At 41.8% G+C, this 24557-nt stretch overlaps 1 protein-coding gene across 2 annotated transcripts in view; it reads right to left on the reverse strand.

The window, feature by feature from the left end:
• The window catches only part of iars1 (isoleucyl-tRNA synthetase 1), a 174257-nt gene that overhangs the window by 66750 nt on the left and 82950 nt on the right, over positions 1–24557 (reverse strand). For both annotated transcript variants that reach the window (XM_055648264.1, XM_055648265.1), the window contains 9 exons: positions 23529–23615; positions 20746–20829; positions 16068–16212; positions 15765–15885; positions 15367–15458; positions 13100–13177; positions 4665–4786; positions 3162–3264; positions 913–996 (listed from right to left, as the gene is read on the reverse strand). In XM_055648264.1, the coding sequence (XP_055504239.1) occupies positions 913–996; positions 3162–3264; positions 4665–4786; positions 13100–13177; positions 15367–15458; positions 15765–15885; positions 16068–16212; positions 20746–20829; positions 23529–23615 (916 nt within the window). The remainder of the gene's footprint in view (positions 1–912; positions 997–3161; positions 3265–4664; positions 4787–13099; positions 13178–15366; positions 15459–15764; positions 15886–16067; positions 16213–20745; positions 20830–23528; positions 23616–24557) is intronic.

The following is a 24557-nucleotide window of genomic DNA, read 5'->3' on the forward strand; positions in this document are numbered from 1 at the left end:
TTTTGCAGCTCCTTTACCACCATCAGATCTCTTCTTACAATGCTGAGAAGATGCCTGCCCCAGTTCCAGCCCTCTGCTCTCAACTCCTCCCTGCCCTCCCATAAGAACCAGTCTTCTCCTTCCAACATCCCTCATCCTCACATTCAACAAGTCAACCTCCAGCATTTCTACCACTTCCATGTGATACCACCTCCACATACCACTAGTGTCATCACTTAAAAGCACTTTCCTTACCCTTCTTCTTTCAGCTTATAAGAGTGACCATCACTTTTTTAAACATCCCATCTCCTGGTTCTTCCAAAGCATTTTTTGCATGTCTAAGCAAATCAACATGCACCCTTTTACTTCTTCCATTGCCATCATCAATGGGCTTAAGCACTACTTCCAACGCTCAACAAGCTCAACTACACACACATTTTGCAAAAAACGAGGAACTCCATTCCTCAGAATTAAATTCATTTAAGTTACAAGAAGAAAAAACTTGCTTTAGACACTACTGCACACTAGCACTTCTACCAGTGATTGAACACAAAATTGACCAATGTCAAATGTGGTTTGTTAAATTTGTTATTTACAGTTTGGTAATTTACTGTCCCGACTGGTTTTTAGTGGTGGAATTGGATAGCTAGTGATTATATAATAAAATGAACAGAGCAATTAGAGACAACAGGATGAAATAAAGTAATTGGTTTGAGGAAAATAATTATTGCCAAAGGAGGTTCAAAATAAAGGTGAAAGGTATACAAGAAAAGTCAATGGAGAAAACATCAAAAGTGAAAACAATATATAGAAAAATCCAATCAGCACTGACCCCACAGGATGGCTCAAACCTTAGGACTGAGGGCCATCACAAAATAATTTTAATATTTACATTTTAAAAATTCAGATAATTTAAAATAAATATGATCATACCTCGAGAATATATTTTTCCAAGGATCTGATTTCTTCCAGTGCTTCTGAATCCTTCTGAATAACCACAACTTCTTTCAAAGGATACTAGAAAACAAATTAATTGAAGAAGCCTTTCACTCGTAATTCTAACATTTGTCACATCACTGAAAAGTCAAGTCAAGTCAAGTTTATTAGTCACATACACATACGAGATGTGCAGTGAAATGGAAGTGGCAATGCTCGCGGACTTTGTGCAAAAAGACAAACAAACAAACAACCAAACAAACTATAAACACAATCACAAACACGCACATATTCTTTTACATATTAAATATTGGAAGGAAAAACGTTCAGTAAAGTTAGTCCCTGGTGAGATAGGAGTTTACAGTCCGAATGGCCTCTGGGAAGAAACTCCTTCTCAACCTCTCCGTTCTCACAGCATGGCAACGGAGGTGTTTGCCTGACCGTAGCAGCTGGAACAGTCCGTTGCATGGGTGGAAGGGGTCTCCCATGATTTTATTGGCTCTGGAGTTGCACCTCCTGATGTATAGTTCCTGCAGGGGGGTGAGTGAAGTTCCCATAGTGCGTTCGGCGGAACGCACTACTCTCTGCAGAGCCTTCTTGTCCTGGGCAGAGCAATTCCCAAACCAGATGGTAATGTTTCCGGACAAGATGCTTTCCACAGCCGCTTCGTAGAAGCACTGGAGGATCCTCAGAGACACTCTGAATTTCCTCAATTGCCTGAGGTGGTAAAGGCGCTGCCTTGCCTTACTCATGAGTGCTGAGGCGTGTGATGCCCATGTCATATCCATGTCATATCATGAAAAATGCAGCCAGGAAAGAAAACAAGGAAAAAGATGCAAATATGGAAACTGACCCAAAAGACAATAACATTAAAAGGGGGTCTGTGAGGTAATTTTTGCACACAAAGACTAAAGTTAATAACTGGAATGAATTGCCAAAAAAGGTGACGGGGGTAGGTAACAATATTTTTTTAAATTATCGACAGATACTTGAATAAGCACGTCATTGAGGGATATGGAATGAATGCAGGCAAGTGGTATGTGTACAGATAGGTATGATGACTGGCACAGGCCCGTTGGGCCGAAGGGCCTATTTGTAAGGTACAACTCCATGACTCTATAACCATAAGATTTTAATGCACATCAATTAACACTATAATAATGTGAAATATCATTACATTTTCTTGATTGTGTAAGTTAATTTGTACGCATAGTACAGTGTTTAATTTACCATTCTTGAACTGCTGAACCACAAATGGGTAAAAAAACAGATGAATAAAATGTAATTTACATACAAACCTCCAACTGACAAAAAGAGCAAGCAAAATATTTGCAAAGGTATGAAAAAATCTCTACTGATAAATATAATGCAGAATCAAAGATTTAATTTGTATAAAATTTCAAATAAACTAATATGAAACTAATATGCCTGTGTTGAATCAAGTTCTCCAATTTCAGGTAAAAACCACCCTCCCTTCTTATCTACCCACCACTCGCCTCCGCATAGCTTTCTTTTCCCCGGACCCTTTCTGCTCCTTCATTCACATCATCCACCTGTCCAAGTCCCCCATTTTATTTTCCCTTTCCCCTGTTCCAAATTAAACACCATCCCTCCTCTAGTTCTACATTTTACTCCCCACCTTCCCTTCTTATCAAATTTCATAATTTGCTTCCATTATTTTTTCCATTTATCACCTCCAGCCTTGGTTAATATCTCCTCCATTCTCTCCCCAATCTGACTCATCTGTCGAACAATTCCTCCTTACCTGGATCCACACACTCTTTCCCCTCAACTCTGTCTCCCAGTTACCTTCCCTCCACCTGACCTAAAACATCATCTGTCCATTTCCGTCCACAGATGCTGCCTAGCCCTGAATCTCTCTAATGGTTTGCATTTGCTCAAGATACCACCATCTGTATTCTCATGTGTTCCCATCAATCTTTTCCCCATTTCCACTGCAGCTCTGTAATGTGTTATCTTTCACATACCCTTCAATTTCTCTGTGCCATTAACCTACACCAAGTGGCAATTCATAGCTGCAAATTAACCTTAAAGCACAGCGGTGGAATATGGGAGGAAGCAGAAGCAGGGAGTAGAATCAGCATTGTCCGAGGAAGAATTTGCAAGCTCTGCAATTATAGTCAGTGTCTCTGGATAAGCACAGTAAATTAAATAGTTCATATTTCAAGCCAAAATCAAAAAATATTTTAATAAAAGGTATAGGTGCGAGATCCACGATGACTGACCTTAACTGGAAGTGTCTTCCTGTCTCGTATTACTCTTCCAAGCTCAATAACTGACTGCATTTGGGCAACTGCTGTCTCAATGCGTCTATCAATAATGGACTCCCTAGGGGAAAAACAAGTCATAAGTGATTACTTAACAAACACAACAGAAATGACGGTAGGATTTAAGACTTCGCTACAAAGAAAATGGAAGTTCAGGACAAGCTAAATAGAAGCAAAACAAAGAGTAACGTGATATATATTCCAAAGTATTATGAAATGCAGGGGAAAGGGCATTGATCAGCGCAAATAATTGTTTGAATTGCTGTTGAGACTTTCAAACTAACCAACGTCATATATTATTATTACTTCAGTTTTTTTTTTATCCCTCTTGAAATATAGTTTTTTTTTTTGTTTATTGGCTTTGGTACTTTTAGTGATTTATGCGCCTGTACCCTCAATCCCTTCTACCCCACAGACTTTTATTGTCCAATGAGAATGAGTAAATAGAAAGCTGTTACCTAACAGAGATCAATCACATTCCCAAAGGATAATGTCAACTGCTTATTTCCAGTGTCACTCAAGTTAAATATCAATGAAATTCTCAAGCATAATAGTCATCTTGAACCACTGCCACCTTCAATATGATTAATGGAATAGACTGTAAATGTTCAGGAGATTCAATAAATTGAAAATACAATATGTAAAAGTCTACAAGCCATGCTTTGTTTATGAAGCATCATCCAAAGTGATCATTCATATAATACATAAAAAAGATTCAAGGATATTTCAGTAGGATTTTGAACATGGCAGAAAATATGTTGGTCTATGATCCATAAATATACTGTACCCAAGTTACTGGGGCCATCCAACTGGTGTTTTCTTGCACACCAAACCAGTGGCCACAAAGTATAGACAAGCTCATCACAACATTAATTTTCTTCAGGTTTCTCTGACATCATTCACATTTTTTATTTCATACATCCACTGTACAATACCAATTTTAGAACCACAAACCAGCTAGCATCCAGTAGATTCCCTGATAACTGATGGGGTAAATGGTATTGCTTAATGGTTAACCAATACAAATTGCACCCAAAAACAAACTTGCAAGTAGATTTTGGGATTCAGATAAGAAAAACAGGTTTTAACATTTTTAAAGAAATCACTTGCAGAGACCAGACAAATGGGTAAAACTAAATGTGAAATGCAAATAAGATGAGGGGAAACGATAAAAGCACAAGGATGAAAGGCTTCAAATTGAAATATGTAAATTAAACCATTAAACATTTGGAAGTTCATACTGCATGTTGACCAATCACGATAACAAAAATTATAAATTAAATAGCTTATTCAAAATATATTTTGACAGCTCTGTTACTTAACAGGATTAAAAAAAAATTAAATTGCATAATTTAATATATTTCAAAATTCTTAACTGGAATAACACTGTTTTTGAAATGTTGTTAAACTTCTTTTTTAAGAAAATGTACTTATGTTGGAATAATATGGAAAACATCATACCTTACTTGTGGAAGCATGAGGTAGTGAATGCAGCTTGTGTCCTTATTTTCGACAGAAGATGGCTCTATCAAGTGTCTCAAGTTCTGGTACATCAGTTCAGTGATAAATGGTGTAAAGGGTGCCTATGAAATCACAATTTCAACATTTAATCTTTGGCAATAACAGAATTAATTATCACTAATACAATTTAATGCAATGACACCGCAGTACTGTAAATGCAAACATCCTGCTTATCTGTATATCCTTTCTGAATGACTATCTCCCCAGAGTGCATACGTTTATCAGAATTGTAATATTAATTCAAGAAATTATCTTTTCATCACAAACTTTATTTTGCTTTCTCTATATTATTTAAATCTATTTTTAATTTAATCTGGTTTAGACTGTATGTGCACCCTTGAGGATTCTTCCATATGATTGGTTTTAGAACCTCACGGTTTCTTGTCCAGCTGATGCACGCCATAGTTCACTGTAGAGGGTGACCTCCCAGAACATGCATTGGAACTGAACAAGTTTTAGCTCAAAGCTCACAAAATCTCTGTGGGCAGCTACAACCATGAATAGCAAAAATGATTTTCTTCTTCGCTGCTGATCATGTAGCAATATCTGCAGGGAAAGGAGCTGTCAGTACCTGAATTAAGCACTGCACAATGAGTATGTCAGTGCTTCCACACCTCAAAATTTATTATCCTGAAATAGAATTCCAAATTAGCTGGAATTTGGAGGTAAGCCTTCCCCAACTGCGCATGTGCGACTGCCGCCCCAACTGCCCAAGTGCGGATACCGGGCCCACTGCGCATGCGCGGGGAGACGGCGTCCCTAACGCGTCACCGGTGCCATTTTCAATTATGACGCGGTTGACGGGCCTCCCCCAACTGCGCAGGCGTGGATGGTCGTAAATATACACTTTTTTCCCGGGCCTGATTGGACCGCTTCGCATCTCCCCGCGTGTGTGCAGTGGGCCCGGTATCCGCACATGAGCAGTTGGGGCGGCAGTCGCACATGTGCTGGTGGGGAAGGCTTACTGGGCCTGGAAATTTCCCATAATTATTTAATTTTCCTAAAATTACCCAAAGATAAATGGGGATCCTGTGGATAGGGTGAACTGTTTTAAATATCTGGGAGTCCACATCTCCGAGGATATGACATGGGCATCACACGCCTCAGCACTTGTGAGTTAGGCAAGGCAGCGCCTTTACCACCTCAGGCAATTGAGGAATTTCAGAGTGTCTCCGAGGATCCTCCAGTGCTTCTACACAGCGGCGGTGGAAAGCATCTTGTCCGAGAACATTACCATCTGGTTTGGGAATTGCTCTGCCAAGGACAAGAAGGCTCTGCAGAGAGTAGTGCGTTCGGCCGAACGCACTATGGGAACTTCACTTGCCCCCCTGCAGGAACTATACAGCAGGAGGTGCAACTCCAGTGCCAACAATATCATGAGAGACCCCTTCCACCCCTGCAACGGACTGTTCCAGCTGCTACGGTCAGGCAAACGCCTCCGTTGCCATACGGTGAGAATGGAGAGGTTGAGAAGGAGTTTCTTCCCAGAGGCCATTCGGACTGTAAATGCCTATCTGACCAGGGACTAACTCTACTGAACGTTTTTCATTCCATTATTTATTATGTAAAAGAATATGTGTGTTATGATTGTGTTTATAGTTTGTTTGGTTGTTTGCTTGTTTGTCTTTTGCACAAAAGCATTGCCACTTTCATTTCACTGCACATCTCGTATGTGTATGTGACAAATAAACTTGACTTGACTTGACTTGAGACAACCAGAATTTTGAACATTTCGGGTAATTTCCTTCAAAGTGGAAACGCTGGTCTGTGTGCAAAACCTAGAAATTGTAGAGTAGCTTTCCTCATGCTCTAGTACTACATTTAGAAAACTGGGGGTTATGAGAAACAGAACAGCAGGGTGACAGTGGGGAAACAGCAAGTCTGGCCTCAAGAGTCACACCACACATTCAAACAGCGGCTATGTCCAGAACAACCATAGGTTACACACTAATTCTGTTTCTCAGCATTTGTTCCCTCACCTTCAATGCCCTGGCAATTCAAGTGTTGTCTTGATACATCTTAAATCTGTTTCAGAATCCAAATTCCTCGGATCCCCTCTGAATCACTTCCCCTTTGGCCTAAACGCAAGTGCTCCAGTTCCACTGTGGAACTGAGTATCCAAACAGCTTGCTTTCATAACTGTAATAAACACATGCTCTGTGGATATCTGGGTCCTATCCTCAGAATATTTACATGAACAGGTTGTTTCAACAAAAGCATCTGAAACTTCAAATGCCCAATCATTTAAAATTTGCTCTCTTTGTTAAGCAATAATACTATATAACATTGTACAGCACAGACAAATGGGATGATCATGATGTCCATTTAAACTAATCCCATTTGCCTGCACGTGGTCTATATCCCTCCAAACTCCACCTGTTCACGTGTCTGTCTAAATGCCTCTTAGATGTTGCTATCGTATCTTCGCCCACCACCGCCCCAGCCAAAATATGGTTAAAAATGATAATATAAAAGTATACTACATTAAATGACCAAAGTTGCCTGGTTGCACATAATTACTAGCATTTTTTTCAAATTATGACGTCTGTCAGACAAAATATGCTTGTTGTGAAAAACTTATTTCTACCCAACTGAGGTCACTGGTGCATACTCAAAACAAGCTACAGACTCTATATTCATGTTGATATCTTGTGCATTACAACTACCTTTGAGAACTTTAGCAATGTTTTGTATTTCTTCAAGATCTTTGTTACCTAAAATCACTAATGTTTCGCCACATTTCTCAAGAGAAGTGATAGCTTATGGGAAGTTTGTAAAATTGGAAGCAATAAACACAAGATCGCGGTGGAGGTTACTTTTTCTGCATGATTTCACTGACGATCCTGACTGCAGCAGATTCTTCTTCAAAACAGTTGATGATTTATTTTATCTTTTCAAAATTTGCAGCAGAGTACAGCAGAGAATCATGTACACCATTTAGTCAAAACGGGCTGAGGAGGATGCGGAATCTCGGGTGCCATTTCCTTGAACAACTGCACATGTGACGGTGCTTTGAGGAAGATTTTCTTGACATTGGAAACTAGGCGATCGACATTTGGAAACAAGCTACGTATGTGCTTGGCAATTGTATGAAGTCCTTGAGCTAAGCATGTCAAATGCAACATTTTGGGGAATACAACTTTAAGAGCACAAGCATCTTTTTTCATGTACTGAGTTGCATCAGTCACAAACAGAAGAATATTCTCGTTTTTTACACCTTCTGGCCAAAGTACAACAAGTGAAGATGTAAACAACTGGGCAATAGTTGAGCTGTTTGACTTCTCCAATACTTCCGATGTCAACAAATACTCCTTTGATGGTTGACCTGCCTCCAGTGCACCGATGACTACATCGGTTGTCTCATCTATTGAGATCCATATTTTGTTGCATACAATTTCATCTATAATTTTCTGCACAACGATGTTGAAGTTGCTGTCAACATGATTTTTCCGTAATGATGACTCGCTTGGTGTATGTTTCTCTATATATTGATATAATTGAATTGCCACACAACCAGGGTCGGTGGTATTTGGGTTGCCAGCAGCGGTACAGTAATAAAGAACACACAACCACAATAAAAATTTTACACAAACATCCACCACAGCATTCATCACTGTGGTGGAAGGCACAGAACTTGGCCAGTCCTCCTCCATTTTCCCCCGTGGTCAGGACCTCCACCCTCCACGCCGTTGCTGCAGGCATCCAGATGGTAAGGGACAAAGTCAAAGTCAAGGTGAGTCCAGGATCGGCTCTTCCCAACCAGAGACCGCGGCTTCAGGCTGGTGTAGGCTGCAGGCTGGCGGTCAAAGTTTTAAAGTACCTGCCGGAAGCACCGCAGTCTGCAGGGCCGGCGGTCGAAGCTCCCCTCCAGGGGAGATGGTAAGTCCATACCGCGCCCGCGGTAGAAGAAATACCTCTGAGAGATTTGTTTTCCAATTTCCACAGTGGAATTCCTGCATCCAACAAGCCGTATCTGGCATCGATCCATTTGGGGAACGTCAACTCATTCCCTAACAAGTGTGAGGAGTTGGAGGCCCTCATGAAGAACCAGCGGGTCTACCGTGAGTGCAGTCTCATGTGTTTTACTGAGACGTGGCTCACGGACAGCATCCCGGACTCCTGTGTGGATCTACCCGGCTTCACGACGGTACGAGTGGATAGAGACCCGAAGGCGAGTGGGAAGATCAAAGGTGGGGGTCTTCCTCTGCTGGTGAACTATAGATGGCGTAATGCAGGTCACTTGCAGTCTCCTCCCCTTCCTCAGCCCTCGGGCTGTCTCCTCCCATCCCTCAGCCCTCGAGCTCCTCCTCCTCTTTTTTTCCTTCCTTCTCCCCGCCACCCCCTATCAGTCTGAAGAAGGGTTTCGGCCCGAAACGTTGCCTATTTCCTTCGCTCCATAGATGCTGCTGCACCTGCTGAGTTTCTCCAGCATTTTGTGTACCTTCGATTTTCCAACATCTGCAATTCCTTCTTGAACACTGAAAGATAAGATCTGTTGTCGGGATATTGAGCTCCTGGCGGTTGGATTGAGACCTTATTATGTACCGAGGGAGTTCTCCCACATAGTCGCCATTATTGTTTATATTCCTCCTCGAGCGGAGCCTGTAGTCGTGTGTGACATCATCCAAGAGATTGTCGCGAGATTACAGACCCGACACCCGGACGTACTCATTGCCATACCAGGGGACTTCAATCATGTGAACATCAGCCCCCACTTGTCGGGCTTCTCTCAGTATGTTGACTGTCCCACAAGGCACAATAAGACACTGGACTTGTGCTATGTCAATGTCAAGGAGGCCTATTGTGTTTTAGCCTTTCCACAGCTTGACAAATTAGATCACAGCCTGTTTACCTAAGGTCTTCTTACAAACATGTGTACTGAGACAGCCTACAACCACCCGGTCTTTTAGAAAGTGGACACCAGAGGCCAGTGAATCACTGAGGGCCTACTTTCAATGCACAGACTCGGACATACTGATGGAGCCACAGGAATTCAACAGCAGTATGGACATCGACAGGATGGCTGGATGCATAACGGACTACATCAACTTCTGCAGGGATGTTGTTGTGGCAGTAAGAACTGTTTGTTGCTTTCCCAATAACAAACCTTGGATTAGAAGCAACATCAAGAGCCTCCTAAACAAGAAAATGGAGGCTTTCAAGGTTGGTGACCGGGAAAAGATCAAGAGGGTACAGCACCACCTGAAAAGGAGCATGAAGCAGGCAAATGGGGACTATAAAGGGAAGCTGGAGGAAACTGCAGCACAACAGCATCAAAGGGGCGTGGAGAGGATTGAAGACCATCACTGGCTTCAAGGAGAAGAGAAGCCAGCTGTCAGGAGACGTGGACAGGGCCAATGACTTTAACCTGTTCTATAACAGGTTTGATCTGGTATCCCCTCCCACCTCTGCAGGTGCAGCCTCTCCCCCACCATCACCTCCGCGAAGCAGCCCCAATAACACCACATCTGCAGCACCTCCAATGCCAGCATCCCCTCAACTGTTCTTCATGGTGGACGAGGTGAGAGCTGAGCTGAGGAGTCTGCTCCCTGGTAAAGCAGCTGGCCCTGATGGTGTATGTTCCAGGCTACTAAAAGACTGTGCGGCTCAGCTGGACCATTTTCAACCTGAGTCTCCAGTCTGGGAGGGTACCAGGTCTGTGGAAAACATCATGTTTCGTGCCGGTTCCCAAAGCAGGGCGGCCGACCGACCGAGATCAACGACTACAGACTACGATGGCCCTCACATTTCATATCATGAAGACAATGAAGCGGCTACTCATTCGTCTCATGAGACCACAGGTCCAGCACGCACTCGACCCACTACAGTTTGCGTACCAGGAGAACCTTGGTGTGGATGACGCAGTCATCTACATGCTGCACCGGATTTACTTCTTTTTGGACCAACCAGGTGGCTACGTGAGGGTTATGTTCTTCGACTTTTCAAGTGCGTTCAACACCATCCAACCACTGATTTTGAAAGACAAGCTTGAGAAGATGGGGGTGGATTCCACCTTTATCTCCTGGATACACAACTACCTGACGGGTTGACCAATTTGTTAAGCTGGGGGACTGTGTTTCCGGGACAGTGGTGTGCAATGTTGGAGCCCCACAGGGAACGGTTCTGGCCCCGTTCCCCTTCACCCTGTATACTGCAGGCTTCAAATATAAGTCTGACACATGCCACATACAGAAATATTCAGATGACACAGCGATTGTAGCATGTGTAAGGAACGGGCATGAGGAGAATACGGGGACTTGACCAATGCTTTCTGTGTCTGGAGTAAAGAGAACTGTCTCATCCTGAATATAACCAAGACTAAAGAGATGGTTGTTAACTTCAAAAACTCAGATTTGCGACTGGAGCCAGCAGTAAATGTAGTGAGGAGACGAGCTTGGGTATTTCGCTTGGGCAGTCTACACCCTTGCGGTATCAACGTTGTCTTTTCTAATTTTAGATAGCCCTTGTCTTCTCCCTCCACCCCCTCCCCAGCTCTCCTTCTAGTCCTACTGTCTCCGCCTCTTCCTTTCTCCCACCCCATCAGTCTGAAAAAGGGTCTCGACCCGAAACATCACCTATACCTTCTCTCCATAGATGCTGCCTCACCCGCTGAGTTTCTCCAGCATTTTCTGTCTACCTTTGATTTTTCCAGCATCTGCAGTTCTTTCTCAAATAGATCTTGGAGAAGACTGAACCTGCGGGCAGCGGCACGAACGAATGAACGACCGACGGTGGCACCCCCGGTTTCGCCCCGGTGGTGGAGGTTTTCTTGTAAGATACTATGTTAACACGTTAATAATAACTTATTAATATTAACGTGTTAACATAGAAAACGTCATTGTAATCACGGTACAACGAGAGAAAATAGCACAACCTTTTGGCAAAAAAAGGCTGATTTAGGCACTCGATTGTGAAAAAGGCATTATCCTCATGAAATCATCAAAAAAGGTATGAAAAGGCACTCATGGCATTTATGGCAAATTCCTGGCTCTAGTTATCAATGAGCGTTTTCACTACAGAATATGGAATTCCAGTTCTAGTCCTTTTCTAAAATTCCCTGGTCAGGGTTTCTGCAATGTCACCAATCTTATTAGACTATTGTAAATGCGAAAACAGGGACGGACTTCCAACAGCTACTGTATCTACCCTTATGTGCTTTCTTCAAGTTTTCCCTGTATAATTCTATCAGTCCCTGAACATGGTAAAATATAAAAAGGAATTTAAATGTCTTTGCACCTACATTATTAATATTCAACTCTTACATAATAAAATAATCATTCCAATTTTCTGCAAAGTAAAAAAAAATGTAACAACAATATGGACAGAGAATTCCTAGCCATTAACTACAGTAATTAATAAAAATAAGGTAAAATAATTACTTAATGTAGTCTTTCCCAGACTTTTACAGATTATTTAACTGGCATAACCTAAAGCGGTGAACACAACTATGAAGTTAATTGTAGTGAAGAAAGACTCTTTCAAACAAAAAACAATCGACAGAAATCAAAGATAAGAAAGCATGTGTATATCAGTTGCATGTAATTTGCACTGTAAAACGCTATATGTTTTCACGTAGTAAAATAGGTAATTCAGTCTATTTACTCTTTGCTAGTTCTCAGAACATTCTATCCAGTTCACCACCCACCTATTTCCATGTATTTTAATGCTAATGATTGATCTTTTTTGTTTTCCAGTTTACTCGTAAAATAAAAAACTTATTTTCGAAACACTTTCTATACAACATTTTCCTGTCAGAGTTTAGACATTCAAGCAACCATTCATTGTTCATTATTCTGAAACCTTGGAACAAAAAGAGACAATATGAAAGCCAATGTGAGTGATTCAAAAGGATTTCTCAAAATAGAACAAATGACTTAATTACCATCCCTCATATCATATCTAAAAATTCCTGATACTTTCATTGTATCATTGATGGCAAGATTATCTCTTTAGTTATCCACGTTCAAGGAAATGTAACTGAAGAAAAGGCAACCTAACTGAATAAATTCAGTCAGGAAAAATATTTAACAATATTTAACTGAACAAAGACAGTAAAAAAAATCCTTACGAGAAATTCTGTACATATACTGAACAGAATCGTGTCAACAAAGGCTCAAGTAATATTTCTTAGAGACTTAATGATTTCAGTTCTGCTGGTTATGCGATTCCTCCTAGTATTGTTTGACCTGATGTGTTGTTTCTTAATTGAGAAAAGATAATTTTACGTGTAAAGAGCAGAAAAAAACGAAGCAATTGTTACTGAACGTGACTTCAAGAAGAAATATTGGTAAATTGAGCAGTTTTTAGGCAGTTCAAATTTCAGATAATTATAAATATTTGTCTGAAGTATAAGAACAGAGTTTGTATGTGCTCACCATCAGCCGACACATGTAGAACAAAACAGCAAACAACGTTTCCAAAGCCCTTTCACAATCTTCAGTACCAGTTTCACCCTATTGAGGTAAAAAAGAAAATAGAATTAGCAGAAAATTCACCCAAAGAAAATAAGAGAGCAAAGATGATTAGAAATTACTAGCTTAGAAGCCTTTGTAAAAGTCAGACTGTCATTAGTAAAGTATAACTTTACCTATACTTAGTAAAATGTAGGCGCAAGGTGCAGAACTACAAATTGCTGGAGTAACTTAGTGGGTCAGGCAGCATATCTGGAGAATATGATAGGCAAAGTTTTGGGTCAGGACCCTTCTTCATGCTGATTATGTAGGGAAAAGAAAGCTGGAAGAAAGGTGCGGCGTGCACAGCAACGCCTACAAGTGATGGTGACACAGGTGACGGCATATGTTCTGATTGGCAGATGATTGGACAAAAGCTAGGGATGAAAAGATAAAAGGTAATGAGAGCCAGTAAAGAGAGAAAAAGCATGAAATGTAAAAGGAATATAGGTGTAAGGGGACAGGGGAGAAGGGCAAAGAGACAACTCTTCCATTTATATTCCACCTAAAACTATTTGGTGGACATTTTGGTGTGGACAGAGGATCAGTTAATTTAACAGTTAGAAAACTAGTCTTTGTCTGGATGACAAGATGTAGCAAGTGGTGTGCCACGTAAAATGAGAGAACAGATTACGATTTACAAAGTATATTATCGAAATAGTGTTAGATTACAACATTCTGAGAGGCAGAGGGACCTAGATGGCCCGGTACACAATTTGCAGAAGGTAAAATGCAGATGCTGAAACTAATGGACATAAAAGCAAGGGGTCTCACATCGACACTCTAGATGTGAGACCACTTCTAGGCTTTAGTCTCCTTAGTTTGGGGGAAAAAAAAAAATATCTTGTAAGCAATTCAGAATAGGTTTATTCAACTGACAACGGGGTGGCACTAGCAATGGCTGCCTTGCCAACAATCTGTCTGTCCCTTCTTTCTTTGTGTTTTAATAGTATGTGTTCAATGTATGTTTTTAGTGTTCTTTAGCTTGTTTAGGTGGGAGGTGGGGAGGGGGTTGGGGGAAACTTTTTCTAATCTCTTACCTCGATGGAGATGCAATTTTTTTTCCGTATCGTATCTCCATCCGCACTGCGGCCTAACATCGAGGAGTTGGCGGCCTTTGCTGGAGATCGACTCTTGAGAGCTCCACCGCGAAGAGCATACAGTACTTTAACATCGCGGAGCCTGCAATCTCTTTGCCAGGGATCGACCTCAGAGCTCCAACCATGGGTGCTTGCAGACTTAACATCACAGAGCTCGCGGTCTCTGGTCAGAGCGACTTCGGGAACTCCAAACCGCAGGAGTTTCGACCGCCCCGACCGAGGAAGAATAAAGAGGAAGAAGATTGGACTTTTCTGCCTTCCATCACAGTGAGGAATGTGGGGAATGTTTCCTGTGTTGGATGTTTATGTTAACTTTTATGTAGATGTATGTTTTGTTGCTTTTTTTTGTATGGCTGCATGGTAATTGGTACATGTGGCAATAAAATACCTTAGAAACCTTTGAACAGGAATGTGTAGGAAAAAACTGCAGATGCTGGTTTAAATCAAAGATAAACACCAAATGTTCGAGTAACTCAGCGGGACAGACAGCATCTCTGGTGAGAAGGAATGGGTGATGTTTTGGGTCGAGACCCTTCTCCAGAGATGCTGCCTGTCCCGCTGAGTTACTCCAGCATTTTGTTTCTACTAGGAACAGGAGGCTTGACTTACAAAGATAAATTGAAAAGGCTACACTTGTATCCACTCATTTTGAAAAATGACTGGGGATTGTTTGAAACATGAAAGATCCTGAAGGGTTTGTCAGATGGATGATGGGAGTATCTATCCTTTTGTTGGAGAATTGAGAACTAGGTTAATCATCCATTTATGACAGTGTTAAGGCGAATCATTTCTCAGGAAATTTAGATTTTTGGAAGACTTCCTCAAATGCCTTTGGAAACAGGTCTCCTGTTACTTTTAAACAGGTCGAGAAATATTTTGTATACAGTTTTATGGAAAGTTACTGCAGTAAGACAGGAATGCGGAGTTGACGTTATAATCAGAAGACCCTTGAATCGCAGCGCTTGCTTGAGGGGCTGAGTAAATTATTCTTTCTCCAAATTCATACGTCAATACATAATAACGGGTCTAAAGATTTCTTAAATTCTAGTACCCTAACGGGTTACATTGAAAAGGAATTAAAAATGTACCTACCTTTAACCTTTTACGATTCATTCTCACATACCAATTGGTTAGCATGTCCACAAATTTGACTAGTCTGGGCACCACAGTGTAGAGCCTGTATGCTTCAAAATAAAACAAAATTGTGTTTGAAGGAAAATCCAAAGTAGCTGTATATTTTAAACATTTTCTTTTCAGAAATTTCCCCGCTATTATCTTCAAAATGACACGTTACAACCTAGCATAATGCTCCAATGTAAATTGTGGGTCAAGACTAGACAAGCAGGCAGAAGGCAGGCTCAGAAAAATAGTCACAATCGGTTAACAGGTTAACTTTACAGGGGATTATATCATTAGCATTTGAGGGGGCAACAAAATTAAAGAATCCAGATCAAAACTTTTGGAATAAGGGTTTTCATATATATAATTACCTTCCATTTCAGTTTTAAAAAATTGGATGAGTGATTGTGTAAATGAAAGTATCCATTTATCCATGATGTTGTTACTGTCCTCAACTGTGCTTTCATTGTAAAGGAACTGAATACCTTCCTCCTGGAATGATAAATCATCAGAATGTTCACAAATAATTGACCAATATCTAATTATGAACTAAAGCCAACGGTCCATTTGTATACTTCTAAGTACTTCAGCATTAGTGTACTGAAATTAAACAACAATCTCTACACAATTGATGTACACAATTTGTAGATATATACAAAAACATATTCCATTACCTTCTGCAATTTTTGAACATTCTGAATAAGGAATCTGTACGCATTGTACCAAGGCAGGAAGACATCCTTGAGAACATCTCTCACTCCATCTTCTTTAAACCGTAAGTTTTCTGCTCTCACAACAGGGGAATTAATAAGATACAGTCTGAAAAAAAAATGAGCATAATTTGTGGAGAATGGTATATTTTTTATATAGTCCTACAATGAATTACAATAACACTAATTTTTCCAATAGTAGTCAAGAATACTGAACTGCAATTTTACCTGATATGAAAGTTAACCAGTAATCGGCTTATAATTTGAAATAGATAAAATATACTCATTTCAGATTTAACATCTTCAAATGTGGAAACAAGCTACAAAACAGACTTGCAATTAATTTTTCAAATGAAAAATACTGCAGACAGTGGGAATTCAAAATCAAAATTCTGATGAAAGGTTAGTTACCTGAAATGTTAACAGTTTCTCTCAAAATCGTTGCTTCTTGATGAGAATTTGCATTTCAATTTAGATTTCCAGCATCAGAACATTTTCCATTTTTATTTCTGATTATATGTTTTTTTTACTTTCCAAATCATTATAAAATTATATTTACTAGACTAAGTGGGACCCATTGGGTCCCATTCTCACACGGGAGGCCTGGACCCCCAACGCGATATTCCACCACTCACGCATAGCCCCAACTGCGCAGGCGTGGCTGACGGGTTTCCGTTGTGACGCCTCTGATACCCCGCCCCCCCCACTCTGCCCCTTGCCTTTTAAACCCCCCCACGGGGGGTGTGGGGGGTTGGGGTGGTGGGGAGGGGAGTTGGGAGAGAGGGAGGTGGGGGAGGTGAGAAGGGGTGGGGGTGAGGCAGGAGGAATGGGGAGGCATGGGGGGAGAGGTGGTGTGGAGGGGGAGGGTGGAGGGAAGGGGGGTGTGTGGGGAAGTGGTATGGGGGAGGGTGGTGTGGGGGAAGTGGGGCGTGTGGGCGGGGAGGGGGGGGGGGTGGGGGGGTGTGGGGGAGAGTGTGTGTGAGGGAAGGGGGCGGGGAGGGGGTGTATGGGGGAGGGGGGTGTGGGGGAGGGAGGGGGTGTGGGGAAGGGGTGTGTAGGGAAGGGGGGAGGGAAGGGGGGGGTGTGGGGGGGAGGGTGTGGGGGAAGGGAGGGTGTGGGGAAGGGGGGTGGGTATGGGGGTATGGGGGGGGGGGTGTGGGGGAGGGGGGTGTAGGAGGGGGTGTAGGAAGGGGGGGTGTGGGGAAGGGAGGGTGTGGGGAAGGGAGGGTGTGGGAAGGGAGGGTGTGGGGGAAGGGGGGTGTGGGGAAGGGTGCGTATGGGGGAGGGGGGGGTGTGGGGGAGGGTGGTAGGGAGGGGGGGAAGGGAGGGGGTGTGGGGGAAGGGGGGGTGTGTGGGGGGGGGGGGGAAGGGTGTGTGGGGAAGGGGGGGAGGGTGGAAAGAAAAAAAGGGGGGAAGGGTGTGTTTGAATTAAAAAAGTTTTGAATTGATCGGATTTGTGAGCATTTTTATTAATTACTGAAGAAATACAGCAGGAAATTTTCAGGTAAGCCGTTTTATGACTCCAGGGGGTAAATCTCTACCGGAATATGTAAAGATTTCCCATTAGCGCGTCAATAGACAATAGGTGCAGGAGCAGGCCATTTGGCCCTTCGAGCTAGCACCGCCATTCAATGTGATCATGGCTGACCATCCCCAATCAGTACCCCGTTCCTGCCTTCTCCCCATATCCCCTGACTGACTCCGCTATTTTTAAGAGCCTTATCTAGCTCTTTCTTGAAAGCATCCAGAGAACCTGCCTTCTCTGAGGCAGAGAATTCCACAGACTCGCCACTCTCTGTGAGAAAAAGTGTTTCCTCGTCTCCGCTCCAAATGGCTTACTCCTTATTCTTAAACTGTGGCTCCTGGTTCTGGACTCCCCAACATCGGGAACATGTTTCCTGCCTCTAGCGTGTCCAAGCCCTTAACAATCTTTCAGATCCCCTTCTCATCCGTCTAAACGCCAGAGTGTACAAGCCCAGCTGCTCCATTCTCTCAGCATATGACAGTCCCGCCATCCTGGGAATTAACCTGGTGAACCTACGCTGCACTCCGTCAATAGCTTTGTTTCTTTGAGTAGATGTGATCGCACACAAACAAATAAATATACACACACACACCCACATCCAAGATAGTGATAATAAGGATAGATGTTGTTCAAGATTAGGACAACTATGTCCCGTAAGATAAATTTTATAAGTCTTTCCAATAAAGTAAAATTTTCTGAAAAAATTGTTAGATATTCAAGAGTTTCTGTTATTTTCCAACACGACTCACTCTCAGAAGTAAATATTACCTTTAACACTTAATGTCATGTTATATGAAGATTTCAATCACAAATTCTCTACTTATTCACTGTTAACAGAATTATCCTTCTGGGTTACTTCAAACTATAACGTGGTGTGACAGAATCCATCCATAAAAAATGCATGACTCACAACTAGTACTGCAAATATTGAAAGTTTAATATCTTTATGTAAGATAAAAGTCAAGTTATAGTATTCTCCTGACTATTAGATAAGCATCACAATTTTGAGATTAAAATTGCCATTCCATTGATCAAAACATACAAATTTAGAAACAAATAGGTGCAGGAGTTGGCCATTTGGCCCTTCGAGCCAGCACCGCCATTCAATATGATCATGGCTGATCATCTAAAATCAGTAATCCGTTCCTGTTTTTTCCCCCCATATTCCTTGATTCCTTTAGCCCCAAGAGCTAAATCTAACTGTTGAAAACATCCAGTGAATTGGTTCCAATGCCTTCTGTGGCAGCGAATTCCACAGATTCACAACTCTCTGGGTGAAAATGTTTTTCCTCATCACAGTCCTAAATGGCCTACACCTTATTCTTGAACTGTGACGGTACACAAAAATGCTGGAGAAACTCAGCGGGTGCAGCAGCATCAACTTAAACTGTTACCCCTGGTTCTGGACTCCCCCAACATTGTGTTTTTTTCCTGCATCTAGCCTGTCCAATCCCTTAAGAATTTTATATGTTTCTATAAGATAACCTCTCATCCTTCTAAATTCCAATGAATACAAGCCCAGTTGGCCCATTCTTTCATCATAGTTAGTCCCGCCATCCCGGAAATTAACCTGATGAACCTACAGTGCACTTCCTCAATAGCAATAATGTTCTTCCTCAAATTAGACCAAAACTGCATACAATACTCCAGGTGCGGTCTCACCAGGGTCCTGTACAACTGCAGTAGGATCTCCTTGCTCCTAAACTCAAATCCTCTCGCAATGAAGGCCAGCATGCCATTAGCTTTTTTCACTGCCTGCTGTACGTGCATTATTACCTTTAGTGACTGATGTACAAGCACACCTAGGTCTCGTTGCACCTTCCCTTTTCCTAATCTGACACCATCCTGAAGAAGGGCCTCGACCCGAAACATTGCCCATTTCCTTCGCTCCATAGATGCTGCCTCACCCTCTGAGTTTCTCCAGCATTTTTGGCCAACATTCAGATAATAATCTGCCTTCCTTTTTTTGCCACCAAAGTGGATAACCTCCCATTTATCCGCATTATACTGCATCTGCCCACTAACCCAACCTATCCAAGTCACCCTGCAGCCTCATAGCATCCTCCTTGCAGATCACACTGCCACCCAGCTTCGTGTCATCTGCAAATTTGAAAATCTTTGTCACATGATGATAGTACGTATCAAAAATAAATCTCACTTTTCATATTGAGTGTCAGATTTTTTGAGCAGCATTTCAATATTATCCATCAGATTATTTGGTCATCAGATACAAAAAAAACAACTTTTCCAATTACGTCAATGTGAATTGGCTAGGTCAACTTAGAGCAAGATCTTGGATTGAAATTATATGTAACTGATCGGAACAAACAGGAAACAAAAGTTGCATTTTTGCTTCCTTTCTAGCTGTATAACTTTGGCTGCTCAAATAGAGTCACAGAGTGAAAATGTGTGGAAACAGTCCCTTCGGCCCAACTTGCCCACACCGGCTAACATGTCCTAGCTATACTACTCCCACCTGCCAGCATTTGGTTAATATCCCGCCAGACCGTTCCTATCCACGTACCTGTCTACCTGCTTCTTAAATGCTGGGATAGTCCCTGCCTCAACTACCTCCTCTGGCAGCATGTTCCACACATGTGGAAAAGTTACCCCTCAGATTCCTATTAAATCTAACCATTTCATCTTAAATGGAAGAACAATTGAACACACAATAAAGGGATGGCATATGGAACACTATCTATAATTCCATATGTTATCAATCGCTGCTGCTAAGGAAAACAACCAAAATAATTTTTTTAACCTTTTTTTACGAAGAGTAGAGAAGCTCATTTGAAAAACTGTTGGTTAAATCACATTTGACATTTTTTGGTGTATAACAAATAATGAACAAGGAGAAACAGTAGTGATGGCATAAATGTCATAAGGTTATTGAATGATTATCTACATAGATAAATTCATGTGTTAGAGCACCCTATTTATTTTTGACATCTCATATTATTTGATCATACATAGGAACATCAGATTTGAGACACAGGATCTACGTCACATAGCAGTCATTGACTAACATGCAACTCTCAATTACTACTGTTCAGTAAGATTTTCCAGTACAGATTTCTAAATCAAGTGTGATGCAATGAATTCATAGATGCATCTTACCTCAGTGCATCTGCGCCATATTTATTAACAATATTAATTGGATCTGGGTAATTCTTCTTGCGTTTGCTCATTTTCTGACCATCACTATGGATACAAACACAAATAGGATGCAAAAAATAAGATACAAATAATTATATGTTTAAAATTATTAGCATTTTCAAAACTAAGTGTACTAATTAAATTATTTTATTTTGTTAGGCAACTGGGTGGTGCCTCGCCAACAGTCTGTCTGCCCTTTCTTCATTTCAGTATGTGTTAAAAAGTATGTTTTAGCCTTCCTTGGTTTGTTTTATGTGCGGGGTTGGGGGAAACCGTTTTTTCAATCTCTTACCTCGACAGAGCTGCAAATTTTTTCCCTTTCGTATATCCTTTCCCACTGCGGCCTAACATCGTGGAGTTGGTGACCTTTCCTGGAGACCGACGGGAGCTCCAAGCCACGGGAGTCTGCAGGACTTTAACATCGCGAAGCTTGCGATCCCTTGGCCGGGGATCAAGCCTCCAACCGCGGGGCCTGTGAACCTTAACATTGTGAAGCCCGCAGTCTCTGGTAAGATGAGGCCGACTCAGGAGCTCCATGCCGCGGAGAGAGTTTCAACCGCCACAACGCGGGAGTTTCGGTTACCCCGATGTGGGCTTCGATCATCGGCTGCGGGGGCTTTGATCACCCCGAACACGGATGGTTTGACTGCCCCGACCGCGGGAGAACAAGAGGAAGAAGATTGAACTTTATTGCCTTCCATCACTGTGAGAAATGTGGAAGCCACTGTGATGGCTGTTGATGTTAACTTTTATGTGGTTGTATGTCTTGGTGCTTTTCACATAGTATGGCTAGTATGGTAGCTCAAGTTTCACTGTACCTTAATTGGTATGTGACAATAAACTGACCTTGAGACCTTGAGACCTTGAGCTGAACCTTTCTGTTTCCATTTCTGGTAAGATCATGTCATCCTTGAATTTAACTTCATGCGTCATTCTCTATTAACATCTAACAGCCAATCGTCATCTTTGTCATCTTTGGTAAAATACCTCCCTTGGGTTTCAAAATGTATACTAACGCCTTCATGTCCAGTGAAGTCAAAAAGAAAATCAAAAAGCTGTTTTAGAAATTAGTTCTAAAAGGCTAGCCTTTAAAGCTGCATTTAACTCCAATTTCCAAAATACTGAAACGGAGCCAGTATGGCCATGCTTAAAAACAAAACTGCGCCTATTCCTTGCGTTCACCTCGTCAAACAACAATGTTCCTGGACTTCTGAAAATATGACCCAATTTACTCCACAAAGGAGATAAATGCCTGGAATTTATTGGTACATGTGATGTAGCATCATTGAATTTGTTGTCTATCTCATAGTATGCTTGTCCTATGAATCTGATCGTGGCTTACGAATCTGATCGTCTTATGAATTGATTTGAGTTTTTTGAAGAAGTAAACAGAAAGGTTGAAGCCGTAGACATGTGATAAGGTTCTGCTTGGTAGGCTGTACTGGAAGGTCAGATCGCATGGGATCCAGGGAGAGCAAGCTGACTGAACAGAAAACTGGCTTTGCATCATCTCATCCCCACTGCTTTCCAGAGACCATTCCCTCTACAACTCCTTGCTTCACTCATCCCTTCCTACCCAAACCACCACCTCCGCAAGGTACTTCCACCTGCAACCGCAGGACATGTAACATGTAACACCAGGCACTGCACTTCCTCCCTCAAATTCATCCAGAGACTCCAGCAGTCCTTCCAGGTGAGATAGAGTTTCACATGCTCCTCCTCTAACCTCACTGCCTCCTTTACATCAATGAGACCAAGCGTAGACCTGGCCGTGACAACCATTTCACCGAACATTTGCGCTTGCACAGAGCACAACCACCCCTCCCCCTCTTTTATCTCCCCTGGATGCACACTTTACCCTTCACATCATTTCTCTTAACTCTCAGCTTTTTGTCTCCTTTTCATCTCTACCCTGTACACCCTGCTGCCAAAATAATTACTCTCAGCTGTATCCACCTATCACTTGCCTGGTTTTGTCCCGCCCCCACCTCTCTTCCAGCTTTCTCCCCCTACAACAATCAGTCTTAAGAAGGGCCCTGACCCAACAGAAAGGTCTGTAGAAGGGGTTCAGCCCGAAACATTGCCTATTTCCTTCGCTCCATAGATGCTGCCTCACCCGCTGAGTTTCTCCAGCATTTTTGTCTACCAACACACCTATCCATTCTCCAGAGATGATGCCTTACCTGCTGAATTATTCCAGCACCTGGTTCAAGATTCTCGCAAGTGCAGTACCTTGTGTCTATCTTTTATGTCTCCTTTATTTAACCCTGCACAGGATCTATCCCTTCCTGTCATTGCGCTGGTTGGGCCGACGCAGTCTTCAGTCGACAGGGCGACTTTTGAACAACGGGGGGGGGGGGGGGGGGGGGAAAGAGGGAGCGGTGGGAGTTGACGTCAGTCGCAGCGCGAGCAGACGCAGCCCGAGCCGACGGCAGGCAGATCCATTGTCACGTCATCAGCGAAAAACAAGTGTTTTGATTTCAAAGTTGGATCAGATTTGTGAACATTTTTATTAATAACTCAAGAAATAATGCACACATTTTTCAGGTAAGCTGATTTCGGACTCCACGAGGGTAAATCTCTACCAGAATATGTAAACATTTTCCTGTTCGCGCATCATTTTTTCGAGATGTGAAAATACACAAACCAATAATTAAATACACACACACATACATCTCTGATCAGAGTTTTATAGTTATAAGGATATGGATATGGATGGATTGATATGTATTAGAAACACTTACCTTGCCAGTACAAGTCCATTTACTATCACATTCCTGAAAGGTGGTTTGCCAAATAGAGCTGTAGACAGTACCAAGAGGGTATAAAACCTATGAAAATAAGTTCATATACTTTGAGAACCACAGCAAATTTTCAATCATATAGTCTCATGAATGAGGTGCAACATATCCCCAATACAACACTTATTTAATTGTTATAAAATTTGAAAACACTGGAAATATTCAAAGGGTCACAAAATCTATGAACTTTACAAATCAATGTATTTCAGTAAAAAACTATATTTGTTATTGATTTCATGAATACGTACTCTTCTCACCTATTCTTCCAGCAGCAGCTAATAAAACAACTTTGTGGTTACTTTATTTCCAATGCATGCTTGAAACTATTCTGCCCCATTATCTTTTAAACACAATAAGATGATGCAGAAATGAGAACAAAAAAAGGGTGGAAAACAATTCTTTAAATACTGCTCCAGTTTTTTAACCACATATCTTTCTTAATTGAGAGGTCTGGAAGGTCATGTTTAACTAATGTTTAACTAATCTAATGTTTAACTAATCTTCTTGAATTTTTTGAAGATGTTACTCGGGAAATTGATGAGGGTAAAGCAGTGGATGTTGTGTATATGGACTTCAGTAAGGCCTTTGACAAGGTTCCTCATGGAAGGTTGGTTAAGAAGGTTCAATGGTTGGGTATTAATGGTGGAGTAGCAAGATGGATTCAACAGTGGCTGAATGGGAGATGCCGGAGAGTAATGGTGGATGGTTGTTTGTCAGGTTGGAGGCCAGTGACGAGTGGGGTGCCACAGGGATCTGTGTTGGGTCCACTGTTGTTTGTCATGTACATCAATGATCTGGATGATGGTGTGGTAAATTGGATTTGTAAGTATGCAGATGATACTAAGATAGGTGGTGTTGCGGGTAATGAAGTAGAGTTTCAAAGTCTACAGAGAGATTTATGCCAGTTGGAGGAGTGGGCTGAAAGATGGCAGATGGAGTTTAATGCTGATAAGTGTGAGGTGCTACATCTTG

This window comes from Leucoraja erinacea, chromosome 16 (genome assembly GCF_028641065.1).
Source record: "Leucoraja erinacea ecotype New England chromosome 16, Leri_hhj_1, whole genome shotgun sequence".
NCBI lineage: Eukaryota > Metazoa > Chordata > Chondrichthyes > Rajiformes > Rajidae > Leucoraja > Leucoraja erinaceus.